General features: G+C 53.3%; 3 protein-coding genes across 13 annotated transcripts in view; 2 read left to right on the top strand and 1 right to left on the bottom strand.

The window, feature by feature from the left end:
- Positions 1-2,702: 2,702 nt before the first annotated feature.
- On the top strand, positions 2,703-5,328 carry SLC10A4 (solute carrier family 10 member 4). The gene is given in 4 exon segments (XM_056347554.1): positions 2,703-2,882; positions 2,884-3,203; positions 3,517-3,727; positions 4,365-5,328. Coding segments are annotated over 4 exon segments (1,113 nt in total). The 5' UTR covers positions 2,703-2,816; the 3' UTR covers positions 4,881-5,328.
- Positions 5,329-5,589: 261 nt separating this feature from the next.
- Positions 5,590-10,929, top strand: ZAR1 (zygote arrest 1). Its single transcript, XM_056333605.1, is given in 5 exon segments — positions 5,590-6,009; positions 6,011-6,400; positions 6,484-6,576; positions 6,673-6,747; positions 6,827-10,929. Coding segments are annotated over 5 exon segments (1,122 nt in total). The 3' UTR covers positions 6,971-10,929.
- The window catches only part of FRYL (FRY like transcription coactivator), a 185,816-nt gene continuing 183,794 nt past the window's right edge, over positions 10,328-12,349 (bottom strand). For all 11 annotated transcript variants that reach the window (XM_056333546.1, XM_056333537.1, XM_056333479.1 and 8 more), the window contains one exon: positions 10,328-12,265. In XM_056333546.1, coding sequence (XP_056189521.1) covers positions 12,007-12,265 — 259 coding nt within the window. In that variant the 3' untranslated portion in view covers positions 10,328-12,006. The remainder of the gene's footprint in view (positions 12,266-12,349) is intronic.

Here is a 12,349-nt window from a genome sequence, read left to right as displayed (position 1 = left end):
AGCATAGGTGCTTTCCTATGGAAATCAAACCCCTTCTAAGAACAATATAGGGCAATATTATTTATAAAAGTTACAAACTGCCACAAGCTCACGTTTCAGTGAGTCCTTTCCCTCCCTCTTCTTGCTCTTGCTCTCTCTTACCCTCTCACCCATTTTTCAACAGAAGGACTAACAAGGAATAATTTGAAAATTATATATGATCAGGTTTATTTGCCGAGTCTTTTTATACTCGAACAGTCGATCTGTTGCTTCCAGTAATAGCTGGGTAGGCAGTATGCCTTCTCCTGCCCTCCACAAAAGATAGCAGAGAAGGAATTATCCGCTGATGTGGATACATTGTGGTGTGCACTATGGGTGAGCTAGCTGCCTTGCAGCCAGATGCTGCAAAACTACTTAGCATCACTCCAGACTGTACTTTAACAGTGACATATTGGGAAAGCCTGCAGCAAGTTAAAGACAAGCACCATGCTCAGTGGAAGATACAGGTTTTTCACTCCGCACGCTGGATGTAAAAATATGCCAGGTGCTGCCCAGGGCAATGGTACTTGCTGGACAGACAACTGGAAGTACGCTGGCTGGGTTCAAACAGCTTTCCCTGGAGTCAGGAGTACCGCTCTTGTTTAAACCAAGAGTTAAGTTTGAATTTCAGCTGATAAATTTTAAGAAAAATCTCAAGAGGTCTTGATTTGCTACTATGTGTTCATGGCATTTTCCCACTAGAAACACTATAGTTCAGTGTCCCTTCCAATGATGACCAGGTGCCCCCTGAAAGAGGATGTGTGTTTCACTGCATCTAGGTTTACTGAACTCCTCTTATAACTGCCTATATGATACATGTCATACGTTATGACACAAAAATACCTTCCCACAACCAGCCCTGCTCCAGTGGGGATTTTGGGGAGCGACACTTGGTGATAAAACAGAAGGCCTGGCCTGTGCCCTTCATAAGCAGCCAGCCGCCTTGTGCTCTGCCCAGCTGACCCAGCCTGGGCTTGTCCATGGTGATCCTGGTTGTGCCACAGGGAAACCTCACAGGCATTACTTACAGACCTGGGAGGGTATAAGCAAATGATCTGCATGTTGTGAAGCCAGGTACTGGCTACATGAAGGCTGGGGTAAGATATAGCAGTGGTAAGAGTTTAAGAAGCACAATAAATACACTGCAAGCACTTTTCTGCATATGCAGACCTGAAAATTAAGTCCAGAGGATGCTGTTGGCTCAGAAAGCCAAGCAGACCCTGCACTCCCCTCCTCTAGCAGCACACAGAGCCCAAAAATATGAATGAACTAAAGCAATCTGGATCCTATCTGGTTGTTCAGCTCTGATGACTCATCTTCCCTGCGCTCTCCTTAGGCTAATGACATGGAAACAAACACAGGCAGAACAACATTGAACTTGGCATCATTCTGGCAAAGTCGCCGTATCCAGGATTATGTCACCAGGTACTACTTGCACTTCTTGTGTCACCTGTGCCCCAAGTAAGAATTAAGGATTTAATAAGCAAGCAGTCTGTTTTTCTCTTGAGTCACCAATAATTTCTACTTGAATCCTGGGAGAGCCTAAAATTTTACCCAACTACATTTTTGAGAAACTTGCTGTCTGATGGAGCTTAGGGCAAGCAGCCGGTCAGGGCAGCTCCCGTAGGCTCTCTCCTTCAATTCAATGCATCCCCCCTGAGCTGCGACCTGAGATGCTCCATGCGGAGCAGAGCAGCGCGCTCAGCGTCGAAGCCAAAGGGCAGCCCTTGGGGACACTACGCACTGAGCCGGCTATTCCCACCCAGGAGCAGTGACGTGAAGCGGTGGCTGTGACCCCTCTAAATCCTCTGGGTGAAAAAAGAAAAGATGGTTATGCTCCCAAGACACAGCCAGCAGCGGTGCCAAGCACACAGAGTAAGTCACCGACGTGCACCCAGCGCCTGGAGGCTGCCCTCCTCCCTCGGGAGCTCCTGCCCCTGTAAGCGCCCCCCCCCCCCCCCCCCGCTCGGGTCAGCATTTCACTTCTGAAGGAACAGGGTGATACACAATTATTAAATGAAAAGTTTGAAACAGGGGAAACATAAATGCTGTAAGCACAGCTGTATGACCGACAACACGATAATCGCCCTTGGGTGTGATTTTTGGGTGACGGATGACATTTCTTACCCTGGTTTGAATATTCGTGTGTCGCCTGCTTCCCCCGCCTGCACTGACTGCCCTGCAAAGGCGTCACCTCTCCTCGCCGGCTTCTTCCTGGGACCCCACCGGCAGCACGCGGTCCCCCCCGACCTCCCCAGCCGGCTTCCACCCCCCCGCGCCCGCTGCGCAGCCCTCACCAGCACCCGGCAGCTTGCCCGGGGGGGCGAGCCCGGCTGGCCCTCGGCAGGGGACCGGTGCTGCCCGCCCACACGGCGGGACGCTGCGGCACGGACCGACCTGCCGATGCCGATGCCCAGCAAATCCGCCGCCCCCCCCCCCCAGCCGGGCTCCCGGGCTGCGGCGCCGGCGCCACGTGGGCTGCCGGGGGTCGCCCCGAGGACGGGGGGGGCCGGGCACGGGTCCCCGCCGCCGCCTGCGCTTCCCTCGGCCGGGGCCGGGCGGCGCTGGCGGCCGTCGAGGCGGCGGCGAGACACCGCCCACGGCGGGGGTGGCCACCGCGGGTCCGGGCGGCAGAGAGCGGGGCGCGTCCGCCGGGATGCGGGCTGCAGGGGCTGCAGGGGCTGCCGGGGCTGCCGGGGCCGCCGGGGCCAGCCGCCGCCGCATCCCGCACTGACGCCCCCCGCTCCCTCCTCCGGGGCTCTGCGGAGAACCGGCGGCTGCCGGGGGCCGCGCAGCCCATGGACGGCTCCGCGCAGCCCCCGACGGCGGCGGGGGCCGGCGGCCCCGACGGCGGGTCGCTGGCGGGGGGGCGGCGAGGCGTTCGGGGACCGCTCCCTCAGCCAGGGCTTGAGCGTGCTGGTGGGGCTGGCGCTCTGCGTGACCATGCTGGGGCTGGGCTGCGCCGTGGAGCTGGGGCAGCTGGGACAGCAGCTGCGGCGGCCCGTGGGGCTGCTGCTGGCGCTACTGGGGCAGTTCGTGGCCATGCCGCTGCTGGCCTTCCTCCTCGCCCTCATCTTCGCCCTGGACGAAGTGGCGGCCGTGGCTGTGCTGCTGTGCGGCTGCTGCCCCGGGGGCAACCTCTCCAACCTCATGTCGGTGCTCGTCGACGGGGACATGAACCTCAGGTAAGCGCCCTGCCCCCCCTCGCCCCCGGCCGCCCGGGGGGCTGCGGCGGCCCCGGGACGCGGGGAGGAGGGGGGGGGGGGCTGCTGGGCACCTGCGGCGGTGGGGCCGGGGCGGCCGGGCGGGCGCGGCTGGAAGCCCCCGGCGCTGCCCTCCTGCCTCTGCCGGGGCGGGCGGGTCTTACACGGCCCCCGACAGGCGCCTGCCGCCCCCTTCCCTGCAGAGCCCCCCTGCCCGCGGGGGCTGCGGCTTCCCGGGGCTGCCCCCCGGCCGGCCGGGCGGTGATCCGGTATCTCTGTGGTTCCCCCGGCGCAGCATTATCATGACGGCCTCCTCCACGCTGCTGGCCCTCTTCCTGATGCCCCTCTGCCTCTGGGTCTACAGCCGCCACTGGATCAACACGGCGCTGGTGCAGCTGCTGCCCCTGGGGGCGGTGAGCCTGACGCTGGGCAGCACCCTGCTGCCCATCGGCCTGGGGGTGCTCATCAGGTACCGGCACCCCCGCGCCGCCGACCTCCTGGTGAAGGTAGGCATGGCCCCGGGGTGGGGGGTGGGGGATGCCCGGGCACGGCACCGAGGACTGAGCCGGGCAGCAGAGCCTTTCTGGTCCCTCCCAACCAATGGCAGCTTCACACAGGCATATTCCACTACTTAGGTGGAATATGAGGACTTCTAGTCTCGAAATCAAACGGTGGGACAGAGATGGAAAACGAGGGCTATGGCAGGTTACCCCCCCCCCAGTGCACCGGGAGGAGGGCAGCCTGGCGCTGCACCCCTGGCCTGGAGCAAAGGCATTCCCCGGGGTCGGGCTCTCTCCCAGCTCCTGCTGCACCCAGGACAAGCAAAACCAACCTGCAGTCACAGCGGCACTGCCTTAAAACGTGCAAACGGGTTAGGTTTATTACGGAAGGAAAAGTGAAGCACAAGCCCTGGCACTCTTGTTTCCCAGCAGGTCACCCCCAAGCAAAATGATGGAGGGCAATCTGAGCCCCTTTCTTTCCTGGGTTATGATCAAACACCAGCGAAGTCCCAAGTTGGAAGCAAACCCGGGAAGGGCAGTGCAACCATGTTTTGCAGTTCAGACTCTATCTAGCCTCTGCCTGCTATGCTTATCCTTTTAAATAACCCACTTGTTGTTTATCAATATCTGTGTCTGTTGCCAGATTTCCCTGTGGTCCCTCTTGGTGACTCTGGTGATCCTGTTCATCCTGACTGGGACCATGCTGGGCCCAGATCTGATGGCACATATTCCCGCATCTGTCTACACCATTGCAGTGCTGATGCCTCTGGCTGGGTACGCCTTGGGATACGGCTTAGCCACGGTCTTTAAAATGCCCCCACACTGCAGGAGAACAGTGTCTTTGGAAACAGGGTGCCAAAACGTCCAGCTCTGCACCGCCATCCTAAAACTCACCTTCCCCCCGGAGCTCATAGGGAGCATGTACATGTTTCCCCTGCTTTACGCGCTTTTTCAGTCAGCAGAAGCGGGACTCTTTGTGCTGGTATACAAGATGTATGGGAGAGACAGCTACAAACAAGATACACTCGGCGAAGAGGAAGACACAGATATTTCCTACAAGAAACTGAAGGAAGAGGAGGTGACCGATACTTCGTACGGCACAGTGACCACGGAGGAGCACAGCTCTGTTCAGATGGAGCCGGTGCAGACGGCGCTTTAGGCAAGATAAGGAGGGGATGCCGGGGGATGTGTGATGTGTGTTGTGCTTGCAACCAGGCTGGGGCCGCACTCACTGCTGTGTGAGCGGAGCTGCCCGGCCTCCGTCATTTCTTCAGCTGCTCCCATTGTACGAGGTGATGTGTAAACGTTAATTACCGTGACTGTTGTATTTCCTCAGAAATAAATACGAAAGAAAATTTAAAAACACAGGGAAAAGTACGACTGCAATGCAAACCAGTAACCGTTCGTCTGCACGCAAGGATGCTCCTGCCCGCCTGAGCACAGCCGGGATGGGCAGGAGGAAGGTGACGAGCGTTTCGCAGGGGTGAAGCCGGTGCGGTGCCGGTTGCGGATGAACGGGCAAACCACCCCGCGCGCGTGTACCTCTGTGCCTCCCACCCGCTGTAACAGCGTCGTGCTCGTTGTTGTCACCACAAATACATGGCGAAGCTGAACCAAACCCGTGTGCCCCCCTGATTAATGGCGCGGGGGCGGCTAAGGGCGGCGCTGGCTGGCTCACAGGGGCGCTGCGCTGGGGGTGGGGGTGCCCGGCCCCAGGCCCGCACCGCGCGGGGATGGGCCGGGGCCGCCGGGGCCGCCGGGGCCGGCGCCGTCGGGGGCGGGGGAAGCGCGGCCCCGGCCCCCGCCCCGCCCCGCCCCGCCCGGGGTATTTAAGGCCGCCCCCCGGCGGTCACCCCGGGTCCGGCGCGATGGTGGACGAGGCGATGGAGAGCTACCTGTACACCACCTACCACCCCTACTCCTACCGCTACCCGCCGCCCAAGGGCAAGGGGGGGGCGGCGGGCGGCTGGCGGCCCCGGGGCAGCGGCTACTTCACGGGCTACGGGGAGGCGGCGGCGGCCGAGTACTTCGACAACTACCAGCGGGCGCAGCTGAAGGCCATCCTCTCCCAGGTCAACCCCAACCTCACGCCGCGGCTCCGTAAGGCCAACACCAAGGAGGTGGGCGTCCAGGTCAACCCGCGGCAGGACGCCTCGGTGCAGTGCTCGCTCGGGCCCCGCACGCTGCTGCGCCGCCGCCCCGGCCCCGCCAGCGCCCCCGGGCCGCGGCCCCGCCAGGCCGAGCAGGAGCAGGGCAGCCCCGCCACCACCAGCACCCGCGCCGTCCGCTTTCCCCCGCACCATCGCCGTCTACTCGCCCATGGCGTCCCGCAGGCTCACCGCCTTCCTGGAGGAGCCGGAGCCGGAGCGGCGGCCGCAGCAGGAGAAGGCGGCGGCCGTCGAGGAGGAACCGGACGCGCTGCGGGAGCAGCGGGAGGCCGAAGCGGCCGCCGTGCGGGCCAGCTGGGAGAAGCCCCCCGAGGGCGGCGCCGAGCCGCTGGAGCAGCGCTCGGCCGAGCCGCCGGAGCAGTGTCCGCCCGCGGCCCCGGAGCCGCCGCCGGCGGGGCCGGAGGGGAGCCAGGAGGAGCCGGCGGCGGCAGCAGCAGCCCCGCGGGCAGAGCCGCCGGCCGCCACCCAGCAGCGGGAGCCGGCGCCGGGCAAGACCCGCCTGCGCTTCCAGGTGAGGGGCGGCGGGGGGCCGCGGAGGGGGCCGGGCTGGCCCGGCAGGCTCCCGTCCCGTCGAGTAACGGCTGTCCCCGGCAGTTCCTGGAGCAGAAGTACGGCTACTACCACTGCAAGGACTGCAACATCCGCTGGGAGAGCGCCTACGTCTGGTGCGTGCAGGGCACCAACAAGGTAGGGCAGGCTCGGGTCCCCCCGGCGCGGCCCCCCGCCGCCGCCCCCGCTCACCCCACTGTGTCCTCGTCGTCCCCCCCCCCGTCCCCCCCCCAGGTGTATTTCCGGCAGTTCTGCCGGACCTGCCAGAAGTCCTACAACCCGTACCGCGTGGAGGACATCACCTGCCAGGTAAGGGGCCCCCCCCTCCCCCCCCGGGTCCCCTGCCTTGCCCCGGGCCGCGCCGCCGACCGTCGCCTTTCCCCCCCAGAGCTGCAAGCAGACGCGGTGCACCTGCCCCGTGAAGATGCGCCACGTGGATCCCAAGCGGCCCCACCGCCAGGACCTCTGCGGGAGGTGCAAAGGGAAGCGCCTCTCCTGCGATAGCACGTTCAGTTTCAAATACATCATCTGAGGGGGATTGGGGTTTGGGTTTTTTTGGTTTGGTTTTGTCTAGAGCTTCTCTGGAAAACTGCAGGTAGAGCAGGGTTTTTTGTTGTTGGTGGTATTGTTGAAGGTACTTACTGAGGTGTAGCTAGGAAAGCAAGCAAATAAAAGTACTGCAAAGCACTCTCAAGTGATCAGGTGGGTTTGTGCCCAGCTCAGGGGGTGCATCTTGCAATTTGCGTAACTTGCATAGGGGAAGAGCCTGCAAATGTCTTGTAAATCGGTGATCTTCTGGGCAGCAGGTGGCTCAGGACCTTGTAGAATCCTGAGTAGGCAAGGATCTCTCTTAACTGCTCCTACCCTTGAACTAATCAAACACTTGAAGTTAACATCAAATTGATAATTTTCAGTAGGTAGCAGAGCACCATTCATGAACACCTAATAGCGTTCAGGTGCTGTGCATGCTTCTAGTCCATGTAGAAAGTCTCCTGCACCTGTTCTTAATCACTAGAAAATGAGAAATGCTGTGTTAAGGAATTGTCACTTCTACTGGTAGAGGTGGTCTGAATTTAGTTAAGCTGGTGTTCTTGTCTTGTAAACTAAAGGCAAAGAAAGCTTGTGGTTAATGCATCCGCAGGGGCAGTTCTCTCAAACTGTTGAGGGAGTCACTGATGTTACTGTCTCTTGGTAAACAAGTTGCCTATCTTTACTTCCATGAGGTTATCAAGAGAAGCGATGCTTCAAAGGCTCAGAGTATGATACTGCATTTGCCTGGCTTCCTCCTGTGCCTCGCCTGCAGGTGCAAGAGCAAGGTGCATTTAGTTATGGTTTAGGTGCCTGCCTTGGGGAAGGATCGAACTCCCACACCAGGCTGGGGCTGCAGCTAGGGATTGTACTTCTGGTGTTTGGTACTAACGGCAGAACCAGCATGGGTACTGGCAGGTGATGCTCTGTGAAGCCTGTCGGTGCAGTCAGTGGTAATGGCCTCTGTAGGGACTCCGTGCTTCAGCAAAGTGTTACAAGCTGACTCTGGGACTATAGCATCACCATCTTGACAGATTCACAAGCTAGTAAAACCTACGCCCCCACCCCCCAGTCTGCCCTGTGGCCAAGGAGCTCTGTAAACTTGGGGGGGGAACTACCTTTCTGGGAGTGTTAATAAAGCTGTTAAAAACTTGAAACAGCATAATGATGCACGAAGCCTTTTCGTAGAACTCTTGAGGTAGCTTCTACTTAGACTGATTTATCTTGGTTGTAACAAACCTACCTACCCCTGTTCCCAGAGTACTTGAGAAGGCTCTTTTAAATACTAAAGGGGGCACCAGTCTGAGCCAGTGCTCCGTAACAACTTTAGTGCCAGGTGGTCCTTGAATCCCTAAATGGAAGCTAGCGTATGGCAGGGTAGGCAAACACTGCCCTTTGTACCAACAAATGTCTGCTAGAGGGACAGTGTTAATTCTCTAAGCTTAACTCTTCTTGTTGTAGATTCCTGCTTTATTTTAACATGCCACTTTGAACTTGCTGTAGTAACTAAGGCTTAATGCCTCAACACCAATTTATTGCCAGGTAATTTTATTCTTGCTCCATTTGTTATTATAGCAGCACGAGGCGCTCTGGGATCAAGTAGATCTACCACCTCCAGAATGGGGTGACACTGTGGTATTCCATGCTTCTGCCTGAATGAAGCATTTTCCCATGTGCCACTGTAGAAGGAAATATCCCTTCCTTTAACAGCTCACTGAAAGGCTTTCAGTCTCTGTTCAACTTAAAAGTACAACTGCAGCTGGGCAGTTTTCTGTTGTAGCTGCCTGTGCCTTGCACTTAACCTGTAGTTACACCAATGAGCAGTGGCAAGTCTGCAGCTTGAGGAGGAACACAGTTGAGGGCCCCCTCTGCAGCTGTGTGCCCATTATCTGACTCTGCTTGCAGTTGCAACTGGGATGCCTTTTTTTTTATTTCCATCTAAGGATGTTCTTCAATATATTTTCCTGTTTGCCTTGCCCATTTTTAACAGCTGTAGCCTGTCCCTGATGGGGGGGGGGGGAGATTGTGGTGAGCCTGTGTATCTTGTAATGAGTTTCAGAACTTGAGCTCTGTGCCATGGGTAGCATGAAGTTGTACAGCAACTCACAGCAGTATGAGCTGTCACGTGCTCCCTGTTTATATAGCTGTCCCTGCAAGCACTGCTTTGAGGGTTACTTGCTGTGAATATGGCGACTTTGGGGCAAAGATCATCAGTAATAGCCCAGAAATACAGCACAACTTGAGTTGTCTGCACTAACTACAGTCAAAGCAGCAGTTGCTTCTGTTGGGTAAGGTGTAGAACAGGCGCAGGCGAGCTGTATGGTGTACTTCAACAGCAACTGCCCAAGCAAGCAGCTGATGAAGGCTCCAAGCGGCAGGTAGTGGCAAAGAGCCACCCCTGCCTTCATCAGCTACTGCAAGGTTTTGAGGCTGGGAGGAGCGAGTGCAGTGGGCAGCAATATTAAACAAGCTTTTCTTCATCCTGTAGCTCTACGTGTCATTCCTCTTAGATAAATATATTAAATGCTTTTACTGCTTGATGCCAAAGTACAGTTCTGTATCCTCTCCCACTTTACTGCTCCGTTATGTCCTTGACAGCATCCACCGTATCATGGGCACAGATTCCTAGACTCAGCAGAAAGAAGGAAAGCTACTCATGACCTGTGATTATGCAAAGCAGAAAGGAACGGCCTCATGCTGCTAATTCATCAAAGATATCTTGCACTTGCTCTGTACAGCTCTTTCACAAAGATGCTTTTAGTCAGTGCTATATTCACTGCATCTTACAAAAGATGTCTGATGCTTTGCCTTGTTTGTAGATGGCTTTACCATACTCTCAGATTTGGCACAGACCTGCTCAGGTAATGTAGTGTGACAGCTTATGTGGTAGTTGAGAATGAGTAATTTTGGGGAAGCTTCACAAAGTTGAAGCAATATCAAAGACCATCAGCTAGCATGATTCTGTTCCATAGGGCAGGTTCCGCTAGTCATTGTAAACTGAGATGTGCAACATAACAAATTATGTATATAAATTCAGCTCAGAGTTGCTATGAGAAATCTTTTAACAGCTTCAGGAGATACGTAGGAAAATGCTGGTGCCATTGACAGGACATAAAAGGAAAAAACATGATTTCAGGGCACCTAGGCTTCTCTTGTCAGTATTCAAGTCTGTTTAGCTAAAGTATTTAAACTCTAGCTTGTAAAAATACACAAAGTGACAGATACAATGTCTTTTATTTTTACAAAAAAAGCTGGTAAAAGATGAAGTAAATAAAACTAATGCACCACTAAATAAAACTACTTATCCCCAGTAAATACTTATTAAATAATTAAGAACATCATCTACAGTACCACAAAACCATCAAAATAATACAACTTTATCAGGAACAGGGGAAAAAATACAGTTATTATGGATGTGCCTTGACCAGTTACAGAGCTTGTTAGGATAACATAACTACTGTCAGCAGTCCAACAGCGTGCACAGTGCCTTCAATTAATGCATTTCAGCATAATTACATTTCTAGTGGGGTCCAATTCCCCCCAAAAGGCAGAGCTAAGAAATTCAATTCTACGTTCTAAACTCTGGAATTAGAACCTATTAAAAAAATCACAGTGGGTAAGAGATGTATATAAAAATACCAGGTGTTCCTTTCAAATCACAGGAATCATGGGACTACATTCTTTTCTGGATTTTTTTGGTTTTTTTGTGTTTTTTTTTTTCTTACAAAATGCTATTGGTTTCAACAGAATCCAGTTTGTTTTATGCTACAGACTTTGACACTGAACTATGAGTATATTGCCTGTTTGCATGTTTTGGTAGTCAGGTTTCTTTTTTTTTTTTTCCTTCTATATAGTCCCAATTCCTTAGGCTTGAGTCATGAAGATGCATGTATGTGCATTCAAACTCTTTGAACCCTGCAGACTACTCAGACTGCAAGTAATGTATGTGACTACAGATAGGGAGACCCCCCACTTCCCCTCATAGCTTTATACACCTACTGTCTTAACAGTGCATTGCACAAATTTACAAGAAAAATACTGGTTTTGCACTATACAGTTTCTAGAATATATACAGAATAAAATAAGTTAACTTCTAATGAGAATTGCTGATGGGCAGCATATATCTTTAATATACATTTTAAAGTCTCTGCAGGCAGCTACTTTTTGGTTAGTTGTTATCAATATTTGTAACATAAGCACTGATCAGAGAACTGAGCAGCATTCCAATAAAGTTAACAGATATATTATTTCTTTTAGAAACACTGGGAAATCCCAGTTTAAAATATTATTAAATGTCCTAACATTTACACACTATGAGGATTAGATCTAATAAAATAAAATTTCTTCAAAAATAATCTTGCAGCTCTTTTAAGCATGCTCTGAGACCTTATTTAACAATCATCCATACCTTCAAAAAATCACCTGTCACATAGCCATACATTCTAACTCACACACATCATCTTCTTGTTACAGACAACAAAAGCAAATAAAACATTGAGAAGTCAATGGTTTTTGCAGTTGTAAGTCATTCCACTCGTGTTTGACCACACATTCTTCATGATGTTGCAAAGTGTCTCAGTAGATACTAAGTTGACTATATATCTACTACTGCTGGAAAGCCAGGAAGCCTTGCAGGTCTTCAGCCAAAAGAAACCAGCCTTGGTTTTAGCCTCATCCCACCTGCAATATTGATTCAACCTTTAGAGGCTGTTACTGCAAACACCATTTATAGTTCTGTTGCAACAGAAAATAATGCATATATAATGCATTACATTTAAATTTAAGCCCTTTTCCTTTCATGTAGTTTTTATACATAAATTTAATAAAAAAATACTACTGCCACACAGCTACTGTGTAGAAAGAGCAGTCAAGTAAGATGTTCTCTTCTGTTTTCAGATTTTTACTTTTGATGAAACAATTTCTTGCTGTAATGAAACTGTTGGTTGTCAGGGTTGCTGGAGGGTGGGTTTTTTCCATGAAAGGTGCTCAATAATAGTCTGAAGTATCTTCATCATAATTTCTTTTTGAAATGACAGCTGTTCAGAATCCAGTGCTCACAAGATTTATTCCTGGTTTGACTTTCCCTAGAAGCCGATAGGATTGCACCATGCGTAGAGACTCTCGAATTTCTAGGTTAAGTTCCATCAGCTTTGAGCTGGCCTCAGACATGTCTTGGTTGGAGCCTACTACTGCAAAACTACCAGTCTGACCAAGTGTCTGATGACGGAAATATATGTGCAGCAAGGTTTGAACTGGGTCATCTTCAGAACTGCCAAAGATGTCGTGGGGCCAAATGGATCTGTAAACACACAATTTGTATATAAATATTAAAAAGAAAATAGTTACATACTCTTGCTCTTTCAACAAATGTTAACAGAAGACA

This window comes from Falco biarmicus, chromosome 1 (genome assembly GCF_023638135.1).
Source record: "Falco biarmicus isolate bFalBia1 chromosome 1, bFalBia1.pri, whole genome shotgun sequence".
Classification (NCBI taxonomy): domain Eukaryota; kingdom Metazoa; phylum Chordata; class Aves; order Falconiformes; family Falconidae; genus Falco; species Falco biarmicus.
The sequence above is the reverse complement of the archived record's forward strand: the minus strand, read 5'-3'. Positions and strand labels throughout refer to the sequence as shown.